We start from the raw sequence: 27,637 nt of genomic DNA on the forward strand, positions 1-27,637 counted from the left end.
ACCACATGAAAGAAGAGTACCACTGAAATAATAATGATCTTAAACTGCCTTCCACCAAAGCCAAGTGTGCATAAAGAGGTAATTCTGATTTTTGTTACATCTATTCCCACATAAAAGCAAGAACTAGATCAGATATTGTTGAGAGCTTTGTTGAGTCCTGGATGCAAGAAAGGGGACATGATCAAATCCAGCTGGTTAGACAGTAAAAGAAAAGCAAACTATATAAAGCAAGGATACTGTATCCTTGATAGATAAGGGAAGTAAGCTGGAATGCAATAATTGTGAGAGAAGAGGATCTAGCTGACCACAAAGATCTCAGGTATGTAGCAACAAGGGCGGAGATAACATTTAGCTGTAAACCAATGATGAGCTTGGCTTTTGCAATATGTATGAGGCTTATTATTGTACCTATATAACGACAGCCTTCTGATGAAATAAACTGAGACTTGTTGTTATCAATGGATAAGACTCGCCTCCCGCTCCGACAAGATATAATCTGTTCAACCAAGTGATCTGTTTTCAGGCAGGATCAGGACTCATATTTAAGAGAATGAGAAACCTCACTGAGAGATGATAGCCCTTCTGCAAAGGAACTTTTTCGTGGCTGATTGTATTATTCGAAGCTCAACCTATTATAACGTTACAGACACTTCATTACTCTATTTTTAATTATTTTGATCATTTTTTTCATGTAAGGATAAGGATTTACTTGCCTGTAATAGTAAGTTCAGGTTTTGAAATATTAGGTATATAAGGTGCAGATTTCCCCTCTGATGTTCTTCCTGCTAAAAGATTTTTGTTACTTGCCAGTTATTTCATATTTGCATTCCCAGATCTTACTGCATCTGAAAATTATAAAGATTTATGATCAGAAAATGTCCAATTAGACATGTCATTGACTTAAATTGATTCAGAAAGCTTATAGGAGTTTCAAAGTATGGAAATGACCCAGACAGGGTTTCCCATCCTTACACTATATTGCTGCCCAGACACACGTTATTTCTCCTCTTAGAAATGAGCAGCATGTTCATGTGAATTCTGTAATTGTCCATTCAGATGGACATTCCAGCAAATAGGTTTAGATCACCTGCTGATGTTAACATGTGACAGAGAACCTCCTTCCTACTAGAACCATGAAGAACAGAGAGGAGCACCTGAAAAGATCAAAGAGAGGGAAGAGAAATAGAAGATAGAAAAAGAAGTGTGGGAAGACAAATTAACTCCTTCAAATAACAGCAACTTTTATTTAAGCTGAGCTTCTAACTTTCCTATTCATATATTAGAAAAAAACACTTTAAGACAAGTTGCAAAGGCTTTCAGAATAGCAATAGTTTCCTGACAAAAGCATTTACAACAGAAAAATAGGTAAATAAATTACAGGTGCTACATTCTTGCAGTATGTAAATGTGGCAAACCAAGGATCGATCAAGCTGATTTCTGTCACACAAACGTAACTTCAAAATCAAAGAGACATTGCTGAGAGGAATCTGGTCTCATAAACCCATGAAAGATATCAAATCCTACTATAAGGTAGTACAAGACAGTTAAAAAGTACAATCTGTGACTATCCACAGACTATTCAATGGAGTTTGCAGATGATGGATGCACACTGATCCTTGTCCAAATTGCAAGCAGACCACATGAGCATCTGGAACAGGAGAAAAACTCCTCATGTCTCATCCCAGTCCTAATGCAAGTAATAGCATCTGCAGAAAGATGTACATGTGAGGAGGGTACTAGGTACAGGTAGGAGGGAGGCATGAAAGAGTCGGGGGTCATGAAACAGTACGTGTTGGGGATAATAAACAAGGATGAAGGCATGGTGAGGGAGCCAGATGAAATTATGAGGAGATAGAGAGGATGAAAATGAAATGACAGAGGGGGGAAATGACAGAGGACAAAAAGCATGGATAATAAAAAAATAAGGTAGATAAAGGAAAGACAGAGAAGAGCACCTGAAAGCATTAAAGGGAATACAGGGAAATAGCAGATAGAAAAAGAAGTGTGGGAAGACAAATGTCACAGAAGAATGTGTTCATGAGGCAACACAGAAGAAAAGCCAAGATGAACCAGTTATGGAATGAAGAAATAAGGGGGAAAAAAAAAAAAGAAAAGCGAAATAAATACCTGTACTTTTTGTAAACTTACAACAGTAGAAAATATAATGAGCCTAACAGGGAGAAAATGAAAAATTGACTGAGATAAACCAGAGAAAATAAAGACAAATGAATGTGCTCACACCCCACATTTTTCGTAGGGCTACGTTTGCTGGTACTGTGAATGCATACCAGGCTTCCTTCTTCATGTCTGACAACCTAAACCACTCTCCAGAGTGACAGCTGAGTTTCATTTCAAAGCAGCACAGAACAAGTCCCTGGAATTTCTGTCTTTTTTTTTTTTTAATGAGAAAATTAATTACATCTGATAAATATCTACAATATAACAAGATGCAAGTTCAGTGCCTCAGGGCTGGGATAGAAGCTAAGAGCAGGATTTGGCCCTAATTCAGGTAACAGCAGTGTCTGAAAAATTGATTTTCCTTTATGGGTAATTTTGACTAAGTTATTTCTTATTTCAAATGGAAAATGAAAGATAAAATCAGAACATTTTTGACTTGAACACTTGAAATGGAATGAGAACAGCATTTTCAAAAGAAAAGAAATCGATGATGCTGTAAATCACCCTGCAGATATCGGCACACAATGTTTTGTAATAAAAATTATTTCCACTAGAAAATTTGGTTGCTATTAAAGTTTTTCATCTGATTAATGTCAACTTTAACAAGTGAGAACATTCCAGTCCTCTAAAATTGAAACTGTTCTACCACTAAGTGTTCCACTTTATCACCCAAAAAAAGTGAAGCAACACAAGAAGAAAATGAGGGAAAAACATCTGGTCTTTCAAAAACCTCCGAAATTTTATGTCCAGGCAAGCCTGTCTTCCTTCTGTTGTTTCAGGTTTCTTCTCAGAGCTATTCTGAAAGCTACTCGGAGCACCATACAGTTATCTTTGCTCACCGTGTTTGTCCCTATCTGATCCCTCAAACATTGCTTCTCAAGCATTTCAAGCACATTCAGTTAACACACAGAAGACAGACTTCCCCCCCCACCCCACCCACCCCCTCCATTTCTGGTTGCTGGACACATCTTTCCACAGGAACTCTATTGATTGGGTAATTCCAAAGTGCTCCAGGATCCCAGCAAACACTCGGGATGCGTTTTGGAAAAGCAAAGGCAAAGAACTGTGCATTTCCTTTAGTTGGAACAGAACCCCCCAGATGTTCTGCAGTATAATTTTACTCGTATATTAACACCAAACATGATAGTTTCTGAAAAATTTTTCGTAGTTGCTATATTTGTCTGTAACAACAGGTAAGCAACATTCAAACTGGAGTTAGCTACTTAAATTGGTGTCACAAAATTTAGGTACAGTTATCTACACACATTTTAAACCAAATGGGGACACTATCCCCCAGACTAAGCTTTCAGTTAGATGTCCAGAGGATTACAAAAGCAAAATAGCCTATGCCTGTAAGATTGCCCCAAGCACCCCAATCTTCACAGTACATGTCATTATATTCCTAACAATATGCTTAATAAATAACTAATTTTTTTTGTATCCCTTAGCTGAGTCTTTGTACATTCCTGAAACAAAGCAGAGATGCTTGGCCACAAGTAGCTGGTTTCACATGAAAAACTTAACTCCTGAGCACATCTTTCACTATTACTGCCATACTACAGAGGCACATAGCTCAGTAAAAAACATTAAAAGAGCATTACAAACATGCAATTTAGTTGCCTCTTTCATCATGTAACAATGTAAATATTAAATTCTTAATTACTACTTCTTTGAAGGTACTTAGAAATCTTCGTTTGATCATATCAGGGTGGGGAATAAGAAAACACATTTCTTCAAATTTTTATTACAGAAAGAGACAACTTGGATGCTAAAGTTTTCCTTTGAAGTATAAAGTTATTCAGTTTGAAGCAAAAAGAAGTTAACAGCCCTTTTTCACCCTGGTGTGGTTTAATTTAGTTGCTGAAAGTCTACATTAGTGTTACCAGTTTACTGTAGTAGTAATACTCCTTAGCACTGTATTTGCATAGCAATATTATATGGTTATAGGTATTTTCCATGAAAAGCTGACTTTTGGTCAGATTTCATTCTCCAACTCTAATCAACTCCATGGAAATCTGAAGTTGTTGCATTATGACTTCAGTAAAACTGCTTCAGACTTCTGTCTATGAAAGAAAATTACCTTGAATCAGAAAATCATACAAGCCCCTGGTCACTGTTAAGTCTTTGAATGCCTTCACTCACTTCATTAGATTACCTTAAAACACATAGTTACTGCTTTTTGTTCCCTTGGTATCTTACCGTTCGTATGTCTGTCAAATCCTTTTATAATTTGCACAGCCATGGTCTGTTCATTGTTGTGTTTCACTACGGAAGAGAAGAACTGAAGCTGTAACACTGGGAAGGTAAAACTCCAGTCCAAAAATGGAGAAAATAGTTTCTAATGGTGGAAAGAAAAAAAAAGAGAAGAAAATCAGCCTACTTACAGAATACCCATACTATTAGCAACAGGAGTTTCCTAAGAAATCAGTCATGACAGGTATTCAGGGCAAACACAAGAGCACAGTATTTTAAGCCAAGTAAATAAATGGCTGCAGTCAGTGAAGAGCTGGGGTAATTTACTAAAAATAAAGAAGAAAGAAGAAGAAGAAATCTGTGATTAAATATATGGAAACTGAAAGCCTTCAAATATGGCAAAAACCATGCGACTTTCTAGACGGCACTCAAAAATAAAAGACAACTTCACAATCTGTTAGTGCTTTAAATGTGGAGGAGCAAGGAAAAAAAAGAATTTTTAAACTTCTGATGTTTACAAAGTTTTTGAATGTGTGGTTTGTGAGGAGGGGGTCCAACTCCAAACCAGCAATTCCCATGGCCCCACACTGTTTGCAAATGTTTCATGTCCTGTAAAGTCAGGTTTGTGTTACCTTAGTATCGTTCACCTAAATGACAACATCTGGGGGAAGGTTACCAATGAAAAAATTAATAAAAGGACCTTACAAAAGAGGGGTTTTTTCCAACCCGGGAATAGTCTTGATACAATCCTGAAGGAACACTGAAAAACTATCCTTATAAAAACAGGCTTGTTGATCATACAGAGAAATGCAAAGGGGCTTCAGTTTTATTTCGTATCAGGGCCTTTCCCCCCACATACACATCTTTTTTCATACAAACATTCTTGAGGCCGTTAAATCAAATTTGATCAATTGGCTTCCAAAACCCCGTTGACACTTTGTCATTTATTCTAGCCTGAAACTTGTGGCGCCCTGGGCTGCAAACATGAGCCATCTTGTCAGTGGCCAAATAGCTTAATGATTACTTATTTCTATCTATCCCCTTGCACAGAACTTAATCAATTAGGTATAAAAAAACCCCCAAGCTCATGGCACATATGATGTGCACATGGCTGTGAAAATAGCAAACAGAAAGTATTAATATACCATTAAAATGTACACTTAAACCCGTGAAATTATAAAGGGACATGATATGTTTTGAGTTATTGAGTCTGCATTCTGATAAACTCATCTGGGTTTAGTACATGCAGTTATCAGCTTAAGGAAAAGCTTTTCCTCCTGTATGTTTTTATTTTTAGTTTCTCCACAGGACTCTCATTGGAGCAGAGTTCATAAATGAAAAATTGCTATTCGCATATTTAGGAAACCGCTGAGGGGCTGCTTGTAAATTTATAATGCTCTTTCTAGAGAGTGAGACTGCCAGAGAAGGAAACTTGCAGTAAAATGAGCCCTGAACAAGTACTAAAGAGCACAGCAGATTTTATCAGCAGGTCTTTTCAGTTTTTCCCTATTATGTTCCTTTTTCTACCTGAGTGACAGAAAAAAATGAGCTGCCACCAGTTGAAAATGTCTCTGCCTGAAGAATGCTGGATCAAGACTGTCAGATCAAGACTGTCCTGTGATTTTTCAAATGGGGAGAAAAAGGAGGGGCTGAAAGTCAACTTTCCACAAGATCTTTTTTTTTTTTTTTCCCCAGAGCAACAGTAAAAGAAAAAAGGAAAAAAAAAAAATGCACTGAGAAAAAGCAGATATTCAAGTAGGAAAGTAGAAAAGAATGGACTGTCCATCTTGGTTATAATTTTGTCAGCTAAAATTTAGCAATTGCTTCTGCATTGCTTTCGGAAGGAGGTGATATTTAAAAGCAGGCTGCTCAGCACTCAAACGGGACTACTCCAAAAGCTTTGCTATATTCTCTACAGATCAGAAGAACAAGGGAGACCAGCTGCCTAGGTTTTCGTTAGGGCCTGATGAATAGGACAACAACTTACTGTTTCGGTAGGACCAAAACATTTAAACTCTTCTACAGGGCATGTAACTTCCACTTTATTGCTTGGACTTTAAAAGAGTGTGTTTTACTATTACAAGGCACTGGAGATGTTTATCTTCCTTTATACTCAAATTACTCCCTAGTCTGAGAAACAGTAAAGTTTTAAGACTCTCTTAACTTTGGTATTTTACCTTTATGTTCTCCTGCATTTACTTGCTCCAATTTTCTGTTCGACTTCAAATACTTCTTTTTCAATATTGTCCATGCTTTTGATTGTTCTGATACTGTTTGATGTTTTGGCTATCCAGGATTTTGTTGTAAATTTTGCTTTTTATTTTAGTCTTCTTTTATCAAAGGTTTTTTCTGAAATTATTTTAAATGCTGTATTATCTCTATATGCTCTTTTATTGTGTGATTTTAATGTTAACAAAGTACATTTCCTAAGCGGTATTTTTACATGGCTTCAATTGGTTAGCTGAATTATTTTTTACCCCATCCAAGTGAGATAAATAATTACTATATAATATTGAAACAAAATCTTTATGTTCTTAAAGCTTTTAAAACTCCTGAAGATTTTAAGAGTGTGGATTTTACTTGTTTTGGGACTGATAATATTTCTCTTCAAGCTTTAGACTGCAATTCTTTTTCTAATTTGCCTTTAAGTTCTCTCTATAGCACATCACAAAACACTAATTCTGCACTACAGAATTAGACGTAACCAAATGTCTAATCCTCCATTAGTATTCATTATATTATATAAATCTGTATATAAATCTGTTCAAGTTTAGCTAGCAACGGTTGCTTTAAATAGTTAATGAAATATGAAGGGTAATTTATGATGGCCATTGGCAATATCAGCATTTTTCTTCCAGATCAGATTTCTACAGCACTTCTATCGACCGCATAGGAACTGCAGTGACTAGAAAATGAACAGTTGTTAATGATATTACATTTGTTATGTTCCTAAAGGAGTGCATTTCTTACTGGGGTTTTTTCCTACATTTTTTACCTGTTTCATTTCTCCTCATATATTACACAGCTCTCTTTTTCTTTCGACATTCAGCTATATGGTAAAAGGAAAAGATAGCTCGTTGCATTTAAAAGTGCCTTTGTTGCTTTGCTGTTTGTTTCATAGTGTGTGGGCCATCTTCTTAATATCAGAAACACTTCTAATTGATTGCAACAGGAAGGGCTCTTCAGATGCATTATTTGACTGCAGAGTCGGCCCTCCTTTTAGAGTTACATGCATTTTATTTGGTTAGTTTAAAGTCTCTCTGCTCTACATTCTGGGCCGTTATAGTCACAGCCTCTCTCAAAAAGGCATTTTAAGGGTATTAGGTTTTGGATGGGGAGATTTTGTGGTTTGACCTTGGTTGTTTGTTGGTTTGCGGGGATTTTTTTGGTTGGTTTTGTTGCTTTTTTGAAAAGAACATTTCTCTTGCTTGGCTTTCTAAATATCGATGTTGCGCTTCCTTATGCGTCTCCCAGTTTACAGAATCATTATTTTTAATCCATTGACCTGGCTCAGAAAGCTTTCATGAGCATTCCAAATGCAAAAATACACACGTGATCACAGATAAGAAAGTTATTTTTCTTGTACATGTGAAAAAAACAATTCACTGAAAACTGAAAAGGAATTTTGCCACCTTCAATATAGGTTCTTTAGTTTTCCCCTTAATCTGTTACACATGAACTGACTCATAACTAGCGCTACACATAGGAATTAGCCCACAGTATTTTGCAGAGTAAAGACCTACTAAAATCCTTTACTAGCTAGTTAACACCTTGTTAATTAAGTGTGTATGCTCATGTGGTATATTTACATAGAAGAAATATTGCATAACCTTTTATTTTTAAAGTTTTAACATTTCTTTAAAAAAAAAGGGCAAATTTAATCGAAAACTGCGCTGATTTCTTCGATCGAGTTTGCTTATGAAATTTGCTTTTCAAATCGCACTATTTCTCTTCATTCTTCTTTGATTAGGTGGTTAAAATTTCATTTAATTAGAAATAAGTATGTTGGAGTTATAAGGAAGTAGAAGGAAGCACTGATCAGTGCTTCAACTGCACCTTTTTCACTTGCTTCTCTCTGCATATTTATGCTCATGTCATGCAAAAGATGAAATGCATTCTCACCTAAAAATACTTAAGAAGACATTGTTTTAATAATAGTGTTTAATTAAGCGTTTCAAATCCATTCAGCATGGCAATTTAAACCATTTAGCAAAATACTAAGTAAGCTTTCATCCTGTCGATAAATGTACCCCAGTTAAAAATGTCTGAACTTAGCGTACACACCGAAGCCTGTTTCTGTTCTTCCTGCAGAGTATGCTTTTTGGTTGTTTTGAGGTTTTTCAAACGTGTCTATAACTAAGGCATTTCCTGTGCTGGTGTAAAGCAATCCTGAAATAAGGAGCTCTGCTCAGAGCAGCTGCAGGTCTGGTATCCAGCTGCTGATGGCAGCAGGTATGTTCTTTTACAGGCACCATCTGTGAAAGCTGCAGCTGCTAATGGCACCCGTGTTTCTCGGTGGTGGGAATATATTTGCTTAAAAGAAAAATCAGAAAGGTGCCCAATTCGGCTCTGGGCAACTATCCACAATGGCCCAGAGTGAAAGATCAGTTGTGGCATAAGCTAAAGTTAAATAAAGCTCTGCGCTGAGCAGATCTAGTTCACTCCTGTGATCTACTAAAACCATAAGTTAGAAAGAAACCATACAAACACCTTTCTGAGGCCAAAGCATGCAGACTTTACGAAGACTTATTTCCTATCCTGTTTTTTATATAAAGTGGCAGAGAAACAACATTGCGGAGATCATCTGAAAGCGATACGCTTTGCATTTCAGGGGATTTCATGCATTTTTTCAACACATGCAAAAATAAGTTCAGTGCAACTACCACATATTATATAAAGAAATATTATTTAGGAATTCACCCTGAGCTTTTTATCATTTGCATGGTGACTTTCAAAGCTTCTTGTTTCAGTGTATGCTTTCTTAAAGTTTTAAATGAGCTGCTTCAGTAGGACTCAAAGCCTGACGCTGGAGATAAATGATTTATTTTCCTAGTGCTAAAGAGGTTTCAGAAATCTCAAGAGTGAAGAAAAAAAGTAGCAACATGCTGTGAAATAAATAAGCAGAGAGGTAGGTCAAGTTGGTAGGAAAACTGTAGTGCCATAACACTAAAGCAACCTCTCTGAAGTGAACAGCCACACACTCAGCACATATTCAGAGACCAGTAAATTCATAAATAAGACTGAAAGTCTAATCATTTGTTAGCACATGACATGGACAATGATGTAATTTCCAGCAATTCTGCTTAAAATTTGTGTTTCTCAGTTTAAAAAAAAAAAAAATCTATTTTAAGTTTCTGTAGTAGAAAACTCCTATAAGCCTTTGGATAGAAGTTCTAAAGCATAATTATTAGTGAGCCTGAATAGTTCAGATCTTAGAAGCTTTTTAGACCTGTCTTCTACTTCTGGTGACTTCATGCCATATTGCTTGAAAACCCTTCTGTCACCCCATCCTCACTCCGACACTGCCAAGTATGTTCAGGAACTGAGACACTACAGTTTCTCTTTGGTATTAAAGAGAGTGAGCTTTGAGAGCTCTTTTTAGACATACTTTTCTATTCCTTTGATAATTTTTACAGTTTAGCCATACTCTTTCCACTCAACTATTGGTGCTCTTGGAGTAACTTCCAGAGATAGCCATACCAGTCTCAAATATTTACTCTCTCCCCTATTGAAGTTAGTCCAATTTTCTCACTCAGGAACTACATTAGCACTTTTGACAGCAGTGTTACACTGTGAGATCATTTCCACCACAACTCCCAAACCCTTTGAAGTCACTGCTTCCCAGAACAGTAATTCCCATCTTGAAATTGTTTTTTTTTTAAACTCAGATGTTTGTCTATAATTTTTTCAATTTTACTTGAGTTGTTGTTTTCCTATGGGTAGTTTATCAGCTAACACGTATCTTCCAGGCATTTGTCTTCATACTTACTTCCCACTTATGGGCCACACATGGATTTCCCTTCTTCTATGAAGAAAGCTGTGCCTTGCAGCAGTTTGTAGATCCAGTTAGATCTCTCACTGATCTTGTGTACATACCCAAGACTGCTTCAATGTCTTTCTTCCATATGGTACACAATGTCTGAGTCACTGATGCCACATTCTTCTATCACACAGACAAGAACAATGCAATCAAACTTATTTTCTATTTCTTCATTTCTCAAAGGGTACATAAGTGCCACGATTTAATTTGCATTAAGTAGCTGCAAACTTTAATGGCTCCAACTGTTATTATTTGTCATTGCCACAATCAGGCTAACACAACCTTGCCCAGATGCAGAAGGAATGTTCAGAAATCTTCATTTCCCCCCATAGTCATCAGTGACCATAACAGAACAGTCCGTTCTCTCCCCACTTCATTACTTTTTCAGCTGTGGCAATCCAACATGTGTCACCAATATGCAAGTTGTACCTTCAAGCAGAAATTATGCTTGTTGCCAGACAAAGATTAACACAATCTGAACCACTTAGTTTACGAGTTCAAGGATATAGGCAAGCAGAAAAGCAGAATATTTATAAGATCCATTACACGTGGAAAACAAAAGGTGTTTATCACTCTTTCTTCTTTAGTTTCCCTTTTGCAGATCCTTCTGCCATCAGCTAAAGAGCAATTCCTGCCTTCTCCGTGGCATCCAGGGGAAGTAGGGAGCCCCTGGGGAGGCATCTCCCAGCCCTTTCCCATTACAGCTACACCATATCAAAGCCATCCTCAAGCACAGGCAGCCAAATGGCCAACAGCGGGGAAGAGGCTGTTGGTGCACTCAAGGCCCCAACAGTCTCTCAGATACAACATCCTGGATTGATCAGCAAGTCTGATCACAACAGCTGTACCCCATCTTCTATGCATGTACTACAGAGTAGGAACCACTACCAACTAACGCTACATCGCCTATTACTTATTTTGCTTTCCATCCACTGCAAATAGGTATCATATAGCACTCAGCACTTCTTCCAGTTCCATTGCCTTCACTGGGGAAACTCTCTGTTCCCTGACTTTCAAGCAAGTGGCTTAAAATTATTCAGATTTTAGTTTGGTCTTACCATCAGACATAAATCAACCATTATTCTTATTTATCATATTGCCATCATCACCGGAAGGATTACTGTTGTTTCCGAAGCTAATCCATCATCAGCCTTCACCAGTCACAGATCAAATATCTCATAACGTATATCCTATTAAACAAAAAAACCCCAAACTTTACCTCTTAGATGATTGTAACGTAAAAGCCTATTTGTTCCTGAATTATACATTCAAATAGAACAAAAACTAAGACAATACAGGGTTTATAGTGAATACAAATAGGAAATCTCCCATATCCATGACTGTAAAGCCTTTATCTAGTCACGAATAGGAAAAGAGAAGACAGACGTGTCTAAGAGGTAATGTCCCTTAATCAAAATAATATGTAAGGTCTTAAAGCATAATAAGAGTTTAAGTATTTCATATAGTTGTTTCTCTGAAAAGTGAATATGGAACAACAATAGTTTCAAAGCTTCCTCTTTCCTACAGTCCTCAAAGATAGACACTTTGCCAGTTTCCCATCTTTTGAGAACATGCCTATCCGCCTAGAGGCAGTTCCATAGACCTGGAAAGAATTATAACATAGATTTCTCCCAAATGAGGTAGAAAAAGACTGAAACATGCTGAAAATGAGAGACATACCAGAACACTTAAAGAAGGCTTTAAAAATTGTCCTAAATCCCAGTACAAAGGCAGGAGTACATTTTGAAGCAATCAGAGAGTCCTATTCCTGAGCTTCAAACAACCTGAATAAAATATCATGAGGTTAATGCTAGTAAAAATAAATCTGAATATCAGAATTATTTAAAAACAGGAAGCAAACTGATAATCTGTGGCAGGCAGATTAAATTCTAAGGAGGCCCTGTAGAGTGTACTGAAGATAAGCCCCATTAATAATGCATCTATTACATGATAGCATAGGACTTGAACTTAAACCAAAAATAACCACACAGAAAAGGCAAAAGTTTCAAAAAAAATAAAAAATCCATTTATTGTTGCGATAAAACTAGATATTAAAAGCACCTTACCTTCCATCAGTCAATCAGAAGACAGGTACTGAAGCTTTTTTAACTCATCTGGTCTAAATAACTTGCCACAAAGCATTGAACATGCTGGCTGATGAACAGCAAGCTTCTCGTAACTAAGATGTACATTCAGCATGGAGAGTGGTGGGCGCTCCTTCCCACTGTAGTCCTTAGGCAGGAATCCAGGATTCCTTCTGTAACCAGTGGACTCATTGACTAATCGATCAGTCCATCTGTCCATCCACCCACAACCCTCCAACTCCCTCCATGGTTTCATCCCATCCTGGTGGAATCAGTTGCTTCTTTGAAGGAAGGCTGGATAACCGGTTTAAAGTAGGTGCAAACTGATAACACTGGTGAAGCTGGGTAGGAAGTTCATTTTCAATAAGACAATAGCTAGGTAATTGCCAATAACTTAAATGACTACGTGGAAAATAAGGCCATTATATGTGCATTGGCTTGACTTAGATCCTAAAAAAAAACAAAAAATGAAGTAGAAAAAAGAGAATGTGATTAAAAATTACTAGAGCAGATTAGGGAGATTACTTGGCATCAGCAAGGTAGCTACAGGAACTCTATCTCTCCTTCTAATGAAAACTTAGAAAACTGAACAGAAGAACGATGTGGAGAACTGGAGAACTGGGAGGAAAGCAATTTACAGTTTGTAATTCTATGGGCTCAACATGTTCACCTGAGATGTGAGAGTGTTAGGAAGCAACCTGCTCATCTAAGCACTTCTCTGGAGGGGAAAAATAAAGAAAACAAAGACATTTTCCACAGTGAAGAGGAGGGTTTAGAACAATTCAGTTCCTAGAAATTGAAATAAGATAAATTTAAAGTAACAGATTACCAGACACTTTATCACTTGGTTTAATTAAGAATTAAGCAGTGAAATCCAGGCAGGGTCTATAGCCTGTCATAGAATAAGTCAGACTATATGATCACAATGGTCTTGCAATGGTCTTTACTTTTGTAAGCCTGAAGCTTCCTTACAGCTTTGCTCACTCCTAGATATTTAGCAGCACATTGTTTATCCAGTCCTACCATAGGGGTTTCTGGCTACTTAAGAGCTCTTCTAAATCATTAGTTCAATAGTCGCTTCTAACTTCATTGTAATCATACAGTAACAAGCACAACAGCTCTGTTACAGGGAGTATCCATGAAACAATTTCCAAGAACCACACCTTTCATACTGATTACTACAAGGAGGCATAAAAATTATTGATTCCCTGTGCCTTTTCCACTTGGATAGAACAACAGTTCCTATCATTCAGAGTTACTTTTTTTGACATTAGTTGCGTTTGAGTATTTCTATTATTACAATTTATTTTTAGTTTTAAAATTCACTCTATTTTCTCATGTGCACGATGATGCAAATAAAAAAAACTAGATAGTTTTTAAGAGGGTGTAGTTATGTTTGTGTTTTTGTGGTTCATTTTGCTTGTTGGGCTTTTTTCATCTGTGTTAATTTTCAATATGAGAAGTGGCATAGAAGACTGACAGATTGACAGACAAATGCATGTCTAATTCATTCCTAAGTATCTCTAACTTGGGAGACTCATAATTATCTCCAGGTAAGCTATTCCAGTGCTTCTTTATCCTGAGTATTGGAAAGGTTTTTCTTATGTCTTTTTCAATCTTTTCTCCTGTAATTCAAACCTCTGCTTGTTGCCCTGTCCATCTTGAACAAAGAAGCCAGCTACGGGTGGCTCTGAATAAACAACAGAAATGAGGAAAGCAAGCATGAATTTGATCCCTATCGCGTGGTTTCTAGGCATAGAACAAGATCCCTTTTTTCTAATGATTTTTATGCTTATCAAAGTGTAAATAAAACATGCTCATATTTGTCATCAACATGTTAAGTCATGTTAGGTGCAGTATAAAAAGTTGGGTGTAGAAGACAGTAGTATTGGAGACACTGCTAGATCTCAAGTCGTGACATCTTGCAATCATTTTATTATTCTTTGCTGGCATCCATTATCCATTCTAATGTAAATGCATTTTTGCTCCACATGGGTGACCTGAGGGGATGAAGGCACAGACCCAGAGCATCTTCATGCAGTGAATCACTTTATTGCCTACTGCTCTAACTTTTTATACTATTCTAACAACAGTTATTTTTAGCCTATTGCTCTAGCTTTTATACCATTCTATTTGTAGCCTATAATGTTTAGTTCCTGACTTATAGTTTGTTTTTTTAACACTGCTCGCTTTCTCACAACCAGTCCCAGAATAGCCAGTCTCTTACCTTATGCTTTCTCCTCCTCAGCCAGCTGGGTTGCTCTGCTTGATTGTACTTTCTTTCTTCTTTAACTCTTTCTTCTCTAGCCAAGCAGTTACTTCTCTTTGGCAATAATCATGTAGTTTCCATTGTCTCCCACAGTGACCAAAATTGGATGCTATGCTCTAAATGAAGGTCAGTGTTTGAATACAATAGTAAAAGCTTTCGTATTTCTGTTACAAATAATTTTCTTGATAAACCCTAGAATTGGATTTGATTTTTCACAGCTGCATCATATTGTGACCCTCAGTCATGCTGTGATCAATACAGACAGATCTTCTCCTTCTATCATTTGAAGCCCAGAAGCCATTAACTTCAGAAATTCTTTTTGCTCTCAAGCTTAAGTGTTTGAACTTGGCCTCTCCACTGTTGCATCTCATCCAGTTCCACTGCTTCATTCCTCAGGGTTATCCAGCTGCACATGATAAGAACAAGGTAGGGAAACAACAAAAGAGTACAAGGGAAAAAGAAAGGAGAGAGAAATTTGTCTAAAGGACAACAGGACAGTTTGTCAAAAGCAACAGGACACAGTGGATCACTGAAAATTAAAGAAAACAGAACATAGAACCAGAAAATAGAAATCAAAGGTGTAGGGGAGCAAAAAGGGCAAACTGAGCTCAATAACTTCAAAAAGTGTTAAATTCAAAATTGCACAGAAACTTAACATACCCCATCAAACACTACACATGTGTGAGCAACAATTCATTTTAGTAAACCGTTTGTGATTTTGGTATGGAGAAGCTAGAGAAAAGACAGTGCCTCTTGTGCTAGGAATATTTGGGAATTAAAAAAAATAATTACACAAAAGACCAGAGATAAGAGTCCGAACGAAAGAACAAAAGGAATGAGAATGAACTGAGAGAAGGCCTTCAATGCCACTTGCCATTTTACTTTGGTCAATAGTATTTTATAGCCTAGTTTTCAATTTCAAGAAGAAAAAAAGCAGAAATTCGGATGTAACACACTGGCATACCACAAAAATTTTAATCCTAGAGATTCATGTCATATTTTGTTTAAAAACAAGTTAAGATTGCACCATTTTATACAGATGAATAAAGATTTAAACTCATTGTGTAAAAAGGGAAAACTGAGCTTTTATGGCAACCTGGTCACAGCAGGGAGGAACTCGGTGTCCTGCCATCACCCCACACAAGAGTTTTGCACAGGCAGCAGAACACATGCTTGTCTGGCAGAAGTTTGAGCAGACTGATGAAATCCCTGAGCCAAAGGCATGTAACCAATGGCCTTGTCCTGCAGTTCAGGCTCCTGGGAGATTTCTGGAAAGCATAAAGGAAAATGTATAGGTTGGAAAAGAGACTTAGCTGATTGATTGATAGCACTAAGCAGAGGTGTTAGAGGACAACTATTAAAATAGTCTCAACTGTTGCCCTTAGAAGAAAAAAGTTCTTGGACCTAAATTTGCTTGAAGTCTGAAAGAGGTTGCTCTTTGGCTACACACATGTCTATCGTCATAGACAACACAAGGATCATTTTCTAACCAAACTGAGGTTATATTTAGATCTAAGCACCACAACTGCATGCTCTGCCTTTTTTCTTTTTTTTTTTTTTAGCAAACCAAAATGCAAAGGTAGAACATGAAATAATGAACAAGTTGTCAGACTGGGACAGATTCTCAGATTCTCAAAGCATAGAACCTGTTTTCCACTATCAGAGGCAGTCTTTTTAAGAGTGACTATGTTAGGCCAGAATGGAACATGCCAGGAAAAAGTACACAAATAGGACAAGCAAATAGTGATATCTCCGCTGGCCCTGGATTGACACAAAATAGATATTGGGAAAAAATAAATTAAATTAAAAAAAAATAAAAAAAGGAGAAAGAAATGTTGACTCTTATAAATATGTAATTATGTTCAGAACAACTGCAATGCCTATTATAGTTTGTGTAAAATGCATTTGTGCTTTGGTTGGGGGGGGTATACCTGCCATACACCCTCATCATAGAACATTCCTTCCTTCCCTGTATGCCTCTATCCTGTGAAAATAAACATACTTAAATGTAAAGCAAGCTAATATTATTTAAATGATGTATTTGATTTGACCAGCTACCTATCTGGAAAGTGTAGACAAACTTCTGGGCACACAAGCCCATTATTCAGCTCTGTTTGGACTTTTAAGCATGTATCTAGAATATGAACATCACCAGAGATACTCAGATTGGTAAAATCAGTTACATAAAAAATTCTAATTACGACCTGAAAGATTATGGATATGACCTAAATGGTTACCTACTTATAAAACTATGCACTAGAACAGTCTTTAGAAAGCATCGATCAGGTCTGGGCATCTTTTGTAAAAGGAAAGTGAAAACCAATAAAAAGGTATCTGTTCTTAATATTAAAAAAAATAAAACCAGGTCAGGGTTCCTGGCCTAGCAAATATCTTCACACACTTCCCATTATACACAGCCAACAGCTGAATTTCTGTATGAGTTTACAAGATCAGACCATGTAAAAAATGAAGACAGATGTGCATCTGGAGTCCTTACTAAATTGCAATAGCTGGGGGAAAAAACCCACAGTTTTATAGTCCCAACAAATTTTCGTGGCAAGACTTGTTCCTTCTGTTTATTGGATTTTTTCTCCTAAAGGAGATGTACTTTCTTAACCAGTAGGTGATTTGTGATTGAATTAAAGAATACTCCCAGCTCCTATCACAAAAAGAGATGTCAATCCACGGTCACAACTATGAGACAGATTGGGTTTCAACTTTATACCAGCTTTGAACTGCACCAGCTGTGTATCATTTGAAACACAGACATAGCGCTCAGAACTCCATGAATTAATCCCTCCTCCTGTAAAACTCCAAACTCAGATACATCTGGTTTTGTTGTGGTTCATGCAGATGTCTAAATGACAAAGTTATCTAAATCACAAAGATGTCTAAATCGCAAAGGATCCAGCACATGTGTCCCTGAAAATCCTAATAGAGTCCTAATATGTCTGAGTGGATGTCCTCATGGCACAGCTATAACCAGCAGTGAAAGCAGCATTGGTGTACCCAGCAGTGCTCTGTTACATGAGCACGGCCTGTAGAACAGACTGTTTGAGAAATGAGCCCGAGCACTTGGAATTAGAGGACTAATATTCAACATCTCACAAGGAAGAGTGGGTCAGTGAAGGCTGTAAAAGCAAATGTAACATAGACTGAGTTTACCAGCCCAGAACCCCCTGTGTGCTGGGTGCACCCCCAGAGGTGAGCAGCAGGGCAGGGAGGGGGTCCCGCCCCTCTGCTGTGCTCTGTGAGCCCCCCCCTGCAGCCCTGATCCAGCTCTGGGGAACAGCACAAGAGGGACATGGAGCTGCTGGAGCGAGGCCAGAGGAGGCCACGGAGCTGCTGTGAGGGCTGGAGCAGCTCTGCTCTGGAGCCAGGCTGAGAGAGCTGGGCTGGGGCAGCGGGAGAAGAGAAGGCTCCTGAAGGGGACACCTTAGAGCAGCTCCAGTGCCTAAAGGGGCTCCCGGAAAACTGGAGAGGGGCTTTGGACAAGGGATGGAGGGACAGGACAAGGGGAATGGCTTGACCCTGCCAGAGGGGAGATTGAGATGAGCTCTGGGGCAGAAGCTCTTCCCTGGGAGGGTGCTGAGGCGCTGGCACAGGGTGCCCAGAGAAGCTGTGGCTGCCCCATCCCTGGCAGTGTTCAAGGCCAGGTTGGACACAGGGGCTTGGAGCAACCTGCTCTAGTGGAAGGGGTCCCTGCCCGTGGCAGGGGTTGGAGCTGGAGGAGCTTTAAGGTCCCTTCCACCCAAACCAGTCTGTGAGTCTATGAAAAGCTACCCATCAATCTGGAGGCTGGCAGTGCCTCTGGGGAAGACTCCCATAACTCTGACTCAGCATGAAACATACACATGGAAATAAAAATCAACTTCAAACTTCAAAAGTGTTAGGAATCTACAGGAAAAGGAGACCAGGGTAATACACTCTGTGTACCCTGTCTGCCCACACTGTGTCACACAGAGGTTGGCCAGGGCCAGTGGCTTTCTTCCGTTATAGCCACATCCTGCAAAGCTCAGGTGTCTCCATAAGTATGTTCAAATCCCATAGACTTCATTAGTTCTTAGAATTTACTGAGTACATACTAAACCCTAAGGCCCATAAGGCTTTACAGCACTGAGCCTTTTTTAATTTGCAAGAGTTATGACTATGATTCACTGTGGGATCAGAGCAGCCATCTCAGGGTATAATAGAACAAGCTATTTCTTAATGACTTATTTCTAAATGGGGAAAACCCATTTGTGGGGTTTTTAAATTATTCTTCTTCTGGGTTTTGTAAACAAGATTTTCTGGGAACAACCTGATGATGTGATTGAGCTGGTCAAAACTGGCAGCAGAAGTTCCTCTCCCCTGGTTCATACAACAAAAACCAGTGTGAAACTCAGTGGGGAGAACTCACAGCTTTTGGGAAAAGAATAAGGGGGGGGGGGGGGAAATACCATCTAAGAGAAGTGTATTTGAGACAGCATTTTTCCACTAGATCACAACAATGTTAAGTATTGTGGTATCAGAGGCAAAGTGCTGGAAACAAAAGAATTGTCAAAAGTTTGTTGCTAAACCTGCACAACACGGCAGAACACCTTTACTGAGATTTCTATCCTTGTGTCTCTCCTACATGCAGGTTTTGATCAACTTTGGTTTTCATGACAATGGAATTTTTCCTCCCCAGGATGGAAAGGAAGAACCTCTTCCTAAGCCTACTGCTCTGCTACAGTTTGTTCAGAGCTGCCGATCATCACATGGTAATTGAAGAGAAGACAGAATGCAGCCTGTCAAGGAACAACAAAATGAATTTCTCAGAACTCCCACCCATCTCCATAACAGGTTAGTAAAATCTGTCATTCAGTGCCAAATTAACAAGATTTGCAGAAAATACAGTTGTCAACCAGGATTACTTTGACAGCTTACTGCAACGTTGTGGTCTCATACAGCTGTCTTTGGCAGCATGCAGAACTGCAGCTGCAATGCAGCCACAGCATCCCAGACTGTAAATCTTTTATATTGAAAGAAAATGTTCTTCTGTTAATATGGGCATTACTCTTCCTTTGAAAGTCTAGTACAGATAGAAAAAGTTAACATAACTTGGGGTTTTTAGGTTCTGCTCTTGTGGCAGAGAAATAAATAGTTCTCTAATAACCTCTATTTGCCTGTGTGCCAAGTGATCTTTAACCAGGAAAAGAAAACACCACTGCAAGGGAGAGCCAAAGGTCTTCTATTTATCCAAGACAGGACCAGCTACATGGCAGGTGACCATCTGGCCTGTTAGGGAAGAGCCGTGTCAGGGCAATGCTTAACTCTCTTCTTCACAAAATTTCTTCCTCTCTGGTCTCTTTCAATGTAAATTAAGCCAACTTCTTTCTTTCATGAAACTTACATGTATTTGTGGATAATCAGTTGCAAAGCATCATTCATATGGTATCAATAATTAAAAAAATAAAGCTTCTTTTATCCTTCCTACAGGTTTTTAGGACTTTTGCTTAAAGAAGGTTGGTTTCTTACCTTGTTGCCTGTATTTTCTCTGTTCTCTTCTTTAGGACAATATTTCTTTAAGGAGAAACAATTGTCCCATGCATGCATTTCCAATTAAATCTGAGCCTTTCAATCCTGAGTTAACTCCAGGTTGTTTAGCTGCAAGTTAATTAAAGCCTGTGCTGAAAGACCTCTCAGATCGCACCATTTCATGGTCCTTGTGATCCTAACAGCCTTCATTCTCACACTTCCAGTAATTTTTTTATTCCAGTTGAATTCAGAGAGATAAAATACATTCCCTTCAGCTGATTTCCACCTTCTCGCAAAAACATGCCTGTGCCTTAAACACTCGTTCTTCTCCTACATGCATACAAATGGAATGAACATTTGACACTGAAAACACAAGAATAATTCAAAAGAATAGACCTTGGCATAAGACTCACCTCTTACGTTGCCTGCTTGTCTTGGCTCATTATTCCAAAATAGAAAACACAGATGCAAACCTCACTGTAACTCTGTTGGCCAGGACTGCACTCACTTTCCTGGGGCACAGGGCATCTCCAGAGGTATCCCAAGGCTTTTTTGCAGCCCACTTGTTCAAAGATGAGAGGCCAGTCTGATCCTCCACTGCCCACACCCAAAGAAAAGTGAAAAAACACAAAATGAGAAAACTGAGACACATCACTCCTCTTTTTTCTTCAGTCAAAGAAATCCGACCTAGGGTTTCAAATCAGTTATTTTGGAGCTGAAATGGCACATGCTTAAACTTTTCTGGGAGTGTAACGTGTAGCCACACTACCTTTATCATTTATTAACTAAAATAATTGAATTATTACTTGATTAATTATAAATTGATCAAAAGCATGCATTAATGCATGGCATATGAAAGGCATTTGAAAGCGGGTGTGGAAAGAAGGCGAAGGAGAAAGAACTCGTGCTGACACTGTTTTGGGGTTCAGGTTCCCAGACCAAGCTCCAGCCCTGCTGAGAGCAGGAGGATGGCAGCAGATCTCATCATTTTCACTGAAGTGAGCTGGGAATAGCATCCCGTGATTCAATCCTTGTATAGAATCATAGAATAACAGAATGATTTGGGTTGGAAAGGACCTTAGGATCATCTAGTTCCAACCACCCTGACATAGGCAGGGATGCTACACACTAGACCATGTTGCCAAAGGCTCTGTCCAACCTGGCCTTGAACACTGCCAGGGATGGGGCATTTATCACTTCTTTGGGCACCTTGTGCCCACGTGGGCAACCTGTTGCAGTGTTGTGAGACAAATGAATGCACATTTGCTGGGCTCTGTGCATTATGCAGCAGCTGGATGAAGAAATGGAGCTGTGCCCTTCATGGTGCTGGGAGCTGAAATGAATGAGAAAAGTTGCTACAGGGAGAAAAACTGCTTGGGCACAATCCTGCAGAGGATGGAAACAAGTCAAATTGGGAGAAACTAACGCAAACAGGGGAAAACAGCTGGAAAAAGCAGCCAGGCAGAAGTGGGAAGGGCAAGAGCACAGGTGGCTCCTCCAGTGCTGCCGCTGCTCCCACTGCCTAGAGCCCCAGCAAAACCCCTGCAACAATCGGGAGGGAGATGGAGCCAACACGTGGTAATATTTATTGTAACAGCAGCATCACAGCAAAAGGCTGACAAGCTGCTCTCACCACCACAGAAACAATTAATTTAAAGCAAATATTAAGAGAGTACTTAAATCACCACAGCATCCTCTCCTCTCCTCATACTGTCAATTTCTTTATATGTTATATTTTATGATATACATAACAGATTTCTGTATAAGTTAACAGAAAATCTTCTTGTCAGCTTGATTTAAACATTTTGGATAGAGCTTCCTATCTCAGTGACATCTTAGACCAAGCACTGTTCCTTCTGGTTGGCCACACAAAACAGAGACTCAAGCTACATCTCAGGTTTAAATCTTGCTGTAGCCATTCTTGAGTAACAAAACTCATTTGCAATTAGCTGTTTACACACCTGTGAATCAATCACAGTGCTTATGGTATCAAAAGATCATGTGTCTGGCTCAAATTCAATAGAACACAAGGCTGGGGTTGAATCACAACTCAAAAGGTAAGCATGGGTTTTGCTAGCATCAACTAGTCAAACATGCAATTGGCTAATTAATACACTCTTATAGCACATCAAATCACAGTTCTATCAACAGGGGTCAGAGGTTTGTATTATCAATATTTTCACAAGCCTGTATTACATCTTCCTCTGATGTCACAGAAGTGATCTGTAAGGAGCTGGCCAGTTGGGCAGCTGGTCAAAACACAGCAGGTAGAGTATAAGGAATATGAGATTAGAGGCTAGTTGGGAAAAGCAGGTTTTTACCCAACCCAGAGAAACTATAGACAAGACAATCACAGCACTTATCTGTCAAAAAAAGCATTTGTCCACCGAGCATAATTTTCTTCTTTACCAAATTCCTTGGGGTAATTGAAGTGCATTTACACCACATCAGTGTTTAAATCTCTGTTTAATGACATCATAAACCATTTAACTGAATATTATCAAAGCAATTTTATAGGCAAAACAATCCAGAAAATCCTGTACAATTGTATTATAGAAGGAAAATGTAGAATTAAATGACTCACAAGCATCTTGGTTACCACCAGAAAGTTTTAAAGGGCAGCATAACAAAGCCAACAAGCTGCCAGCTGGAAATGGATCTAAACCACTAATGCTAGTTAGTGTGATGCCTTTTTAAGATGTGCTCTTATTAAGTTATAACTTTACATGCTCGATGTATAGTTTTTCCTCCCTCTGATAGAGATGTACAACCCTAACTACAATGGTGCAAGCATAATAAATGAAACCCCCCAAACCAGACCAAAATATGCATTCTTCATTCTGTAAATCTTGGCAATTATCAAATATTCAAAAATATATGGATAGCAAATACTGGAATAGACAAGGAGCCACTGTTCATCAGTGGGTGTATGTAAGTTTTTTATCCTCGTCAATCATTACGTACAAATAGTGCTTATTACAAACCTCACACACATAGAACAAAGGTATCAAAAGTAGCATAACAGACTAGTGAGGAGGGAAGAGTCTCACACTTTCACGGTCTTGCTGTGTTAGATCTCAAGACAAGTCTCAGTCACGGAGTTTATATACAGTGTTAAACAGCACTGGTGCTGATGTGCTAATAGTAACAACTGCAGTAAACGCTATTAGCCCTCAAGGGATAACATGAGGAAGTTCACAAATACTAGTGATTTGGTCTAAAGAATAAAAGAAGTTACATCAGGCATAGTCTAAACACACACACACACACACACACACACACTAAATTTACCAGGTTGAAGATTCAACTCTGCATTCACAAACCTTCAAAGTTACTGGCATATTAATGAAACGCCTTTGCAAGTAATGTTTTGTAAAGCGAGATGGAAGGTAAAAAAGGAGCAAAGAACTGAAGAACAAAAAGTGGCATCATACACATGAAGAGTTTATGCCGAATCAACAAAGAGCTTTTTGCTTGTGCAAACCAGCATACACTTGTTAATTCCTGACAAAATTATGCAGGTAACACGACCTTTTAATAGAAAAAGTGTAATTCTGAAGGGTTTTCCTATTTTTCTTCATGTGACTAATGTGCAGAAGTACCCTCATCTTTTACATAGATACCTTTACTTTTATTTTTCTGAAACTATTTCCTTTGTTTGCATCTGACCAAGCAATGTGTAAAAAAGCCCTCCTAAAACACAAACACCAGTGAGTGTCATTCTGCTTCACATGAGCAGCAGTGTGAGTTCAGGCACATGATGTGTGAGTGAGGATGGCTCCTAAAGAAGAACATCTTCACTGCCAAACACACAGTGATGAGGTGGAAATGCAAGTTACCTGTCTCCTCTTGCACAAAAATAGTAGTAAGTGTCTCAAATAACATGCTGTAAAATTGATTTAATGTTATATTGTGCTGTTCTCTTTGAAGATTTAACTAAAAGATCCCAGAAAGTCAAAGAGATCAGGAAATCTTCCAAGGTAGGTGGCTGTTCAGAAAACATTGTTGAATTAGAATGGTTTATCACTTCTATGCTTCTCCTCAATGCATTCATTTGCAAGGCTTTTATGGCCATTGCCCAATTCATACAATTTGCATGCGGTTTGAAGCTATAAATACTGTCAAAGAGATGCAAAACATTAATGGTAGAAGGAAAACTATGTGGTCTTAGATTAATCAGAGCTTATTGTTTGGGCTTGAAGGGTCGTTTTGATTTTGCTTTTGTTTTTTACAGTCCTCTCTTACACAGAAAGTACTTTAAACTTGAGCCGGTTTAAGTATTTGTAAAATTATTCAGGCTTCTGCTGCTTGGGGGCACAAACTCACTAGTAATTTTATCAGATCAGTAGATTCAAACTGATAGATCTCCTTCATGTGATGTTACCCACAGGTCCTGAATGTGAAGTATTACATGGACTGGACTCTTCTATTTTAAAGATTGTATAGAGAAGTAGAAAATAGCATTTTTGCATTATTGTTACTATGTCATGATAGCCATTTATAGCCAAAGCAGTCATCGCTGCAACCAGAAGCTTTTAGAGCTTCTTCTTTTCTATTTTCATTGATATCTCATGTGGTTAACCTTCCTTAAAACACTTCCTAAATTCACAGGATGACCCAGGTTCGAAGGGGCCTCAGGACATCATTTAGATCCACCTTCAGCTCAAAGTAGGGCATTTTGTCATCAAACTTTGTCAAAGTATTTTAGCTTAAAAGCTTCTAAGGCACTTGGAGACCACAGAACATTTACCTTAATAAGGAAACTCCTGGGAAACTACCAGGTTGAAAAAGTGCATTTGGTGCCTGCGGCTGGAGAGCTCCAGTTTCTCCCGGGTCCCAGGCACATGTTGATCGACCCAAAGTTTCCCACCTTTCCAAATCACAGACAGAAAAGCAGCACTCCTTGGGTAGGCTGGGAGATCTTTTTCAGCTCACTTACCTGTGTCTTCAGTTAAGAATTCTCATGCGCAAATCTGATGCACAAAAGATTACCAAGCTCTAAAGGCAGCTTGAGAAACAAACCATGAGAGGTAGAGCATTGCCAAGTCACCCCCCACTCTCTACCAGCCTCACAGCTCAGGAAACAATGTGGGTACCAGCTCCACAGATTGGCAGGGAGGTTTCACTCTCTTATTTGAAACCTTTGGGGATCCAAGAGTAATTCCTTACTTAGAATGTCATTGTCTTTGCATATTCTTGTGTGCCTTTCTTCACTGCTGCCACATTCTTTCTTGCAGATCATTTTCCAATGCTCTGTCCAGTCATGTTTCTAGTTGCTTTAAATATAGGGTTCATGAGGTTTACCATCTTGCTCAGTAGGTTGCTCTCAAGCCACTGCTTCCCATGATCCAGTCCCACCACGTTTCTATATTGCTACTAATACAGGTCTCACTACTATCAACAGCCTACTCATCTCAAGCCAGGAGCTCCCACGGTTCACTTTGCTCCTATGCTTTATTCTGACACATACTCATTTTACATTTACATGAATTTTCATGTCTTTTCATCTAGAAAAGAGCTGGACCAAAGACATCTCTGCAACCAAGGCCCACACCAGCTGCTGACTGCGTGCCGAACTTCAAAACCTGCAAACCACACTTGAATTCGTGTTGTAACTACTGTGCTTTTTGCAAATGCCGAATTTTTCATACAATCTGCAAATGTCTAATGTTAAACCCAAAGTGCTAAAGCCAAACTGGGAACACAATAGGGCTTCTGTCTTTCATTAGCTTCTCAAGTGTAGATTTCAAATTGCCCCATGTCTATAGCAATCACAGTAGAGAGCTTTGAAGCTGGCAGCTTGAATTTGCCCTTCCTAAAATTCAATGGATAATCTCGGGGGGTTTTTCCATCGGGTTAAGGCTACCACGAGGACAGCATAGCACCAAGCTTCCAGCACAAATACCATGCTGGAAGTCCAGATTTCAGGGTTAATTCCCATTTCACACATTCAACAAAAATCAGGATGAGAATTCATATAGGTTGTTCTACCTGGAAAGACAGACCCAAAACAATAAGGCAATTTTTTAATCATCTTCAGTTGAGCATCAGTACATCCACCTCCAGGGTTTTACTTGTTCTACCATTAACCAGTATCTCCAAGGTGTATAATATACTTGTGTATTTGAACCCTGAATGTTATCTGTGCCTCATGACTTCCCCAGTGGTATCCATAGGAATTTTCTAATGCTCTGTGCAGGTCTAATTGAGAGGAAAGTTCTTTACTAATTTATTTCTAAGCACAGCTGAAGGCTACAGAATTCTTCCAGGCAGGCAAAGATGATAGAGATGACACTCTAAAGGGGTGCAAGCCATATGAACTCTTTTTTCCTCTAATAAGCAATCCAAAGCCCAGAGCTCAAAACAAAAGCCAGATGTTGACAGAAATATTTGTTCACATAATTATAGGACATTTCGAGTTATAAGGGACCGATAAAGATCACTGAGTCCTAGTGCCTGCTCCTCATGGGATTACCTAAATCTAAACCATGTGACTAAGAGCACTGTGCAGGCACTCCTTGAACTCTGACAGGCTTGGTGCTGTGACCACTGCCCTGAGAAGCCTGTTCCAGGGACTGACCACCCTCCCAGTGAAGAAACTTTCCCTAATGTCCAACCAGAACTTCCCCTGATGCAGCTTCATGCCATTTCTTCGTGTCCTATTGCTGGTCACCAGAGAGAGATCAGCACCTCCTTCCTGTGAAGAAGGTGTAGAGGGCAGTGAGGGCGCCCCTCAGCTTTCTTTCTCCAAGTCAAGTGACCTCAGCCGCTCCTCTTAAATCTTGCCCTCAAGACCTTTCACCACCTTGGTCACCCTCCTCTGGACACCCACAGTCTAATAGTTTGATGTCCTCCTTCTATCGAGGTACCCAAAACTGCACACAGGTCTCAAGGTGGCGCCCGCACCAGTGCAGAGTAGAGCAGAACAATCACTGCACTTGACCAGCTTGCTGTGCTGTGCTTAGTGCACCTCAGGACACAACTGGCCCTTTGGGCTTGCCAGGGCATACTGTTGACTAGTACTCAATTTGTGATCAACCTGAATTCCCAGATCTCTTTCCATGGGGCTGCTTTCCAGCCTCTTATCCACCGGTGTGCAGATATAACGAGGATTGCCCTGTCCCAGGTATAGAATCAGACACTTGCTCTCATTAAATGTCAGAGGTGGTGGTTGGCCCAGCTCTCTAGCCTATCCAGATCTGTCTGTAAGGCCTCTTTGTACCCTCTAGAGAGTCCACAGCTCCTCCTGGTTTAGTATCATGGGCAGACTTGCTTAATGTACAGTCAATTCCTGTGTCCAGATCATTTATAGAAATATTAAAGAGCACTAGCCCTAAAATTGAGCCCTAGGGAACCCCACTGGTGAGTAGCTGC

The 27,637-nt window shown here is 39.0% G+C and overlaps 1 protein-coding gene across 1 annotated transcript; it reads left to right on the forward strand.

Moving 5' to 3' along the window:
• The first annotated feature begins 19,392 nt into the window (after positions 1 to 19,392).
• ASIP (agouti signaling protein) lies at positions 19,393 to 25,951 on the forward strand. The gene is made up of 3 exons (XM_010023607.1): positions 19,393 to 19,588; positions 24,194 to 24,243; positions 25,775 to 25,951. The coding sequence occupies exons 1-3, from the start codon at positions 19,408 to 19,410 to the stop codon at positions 25,949 to 25,951; spliced, it is 408 nt and encodes a 135-aa protein (XP_010021909.1). The 5' UTR covers positions 19,393 to 19,407.
• The last annotated feature ends 1,686 nt before the right edge of the window (positions 25,952 to 27,637 follow it).

This window comes from Nestor notabilis, unplaced genomic scaffold, assembly GCF_000696875.1.
Source record: "Nestor notabilis isolate BGI_N333 unplaced genomic scaffold, ASM69687v1 scaffold13301, whole genome shotgun sequence".
Lineage (NCBI taxonomy): Eukaryota > Metazoa > Chordata > Aves > Psittaciformes > Psittacidae > Nestor > Nestor notabilis.

Coding starts and splice junctions, on each gene's coding strand:
- ASIP (XM_010023607.1), top strand. CDS start 19,408: ATGACAATGGAATTTTTCCTCCCCAGGATGGAAAGGAAGAACCTCTTC. Junction 19,589..24,193: donor CCCACCCATCTCCATAACAG/GTTAGTAAAATC, acceptor TTCTCTTTGAAG/ATTTAACTAAAAGATCCCAG. Junction 24,244..25,774: donor AGATCAGGAAATCTTCCAAG/GTAGGTGGCTGT, acceptor CTTTTCATCTAG/AAAAGAGCTGGACCAAAGAC.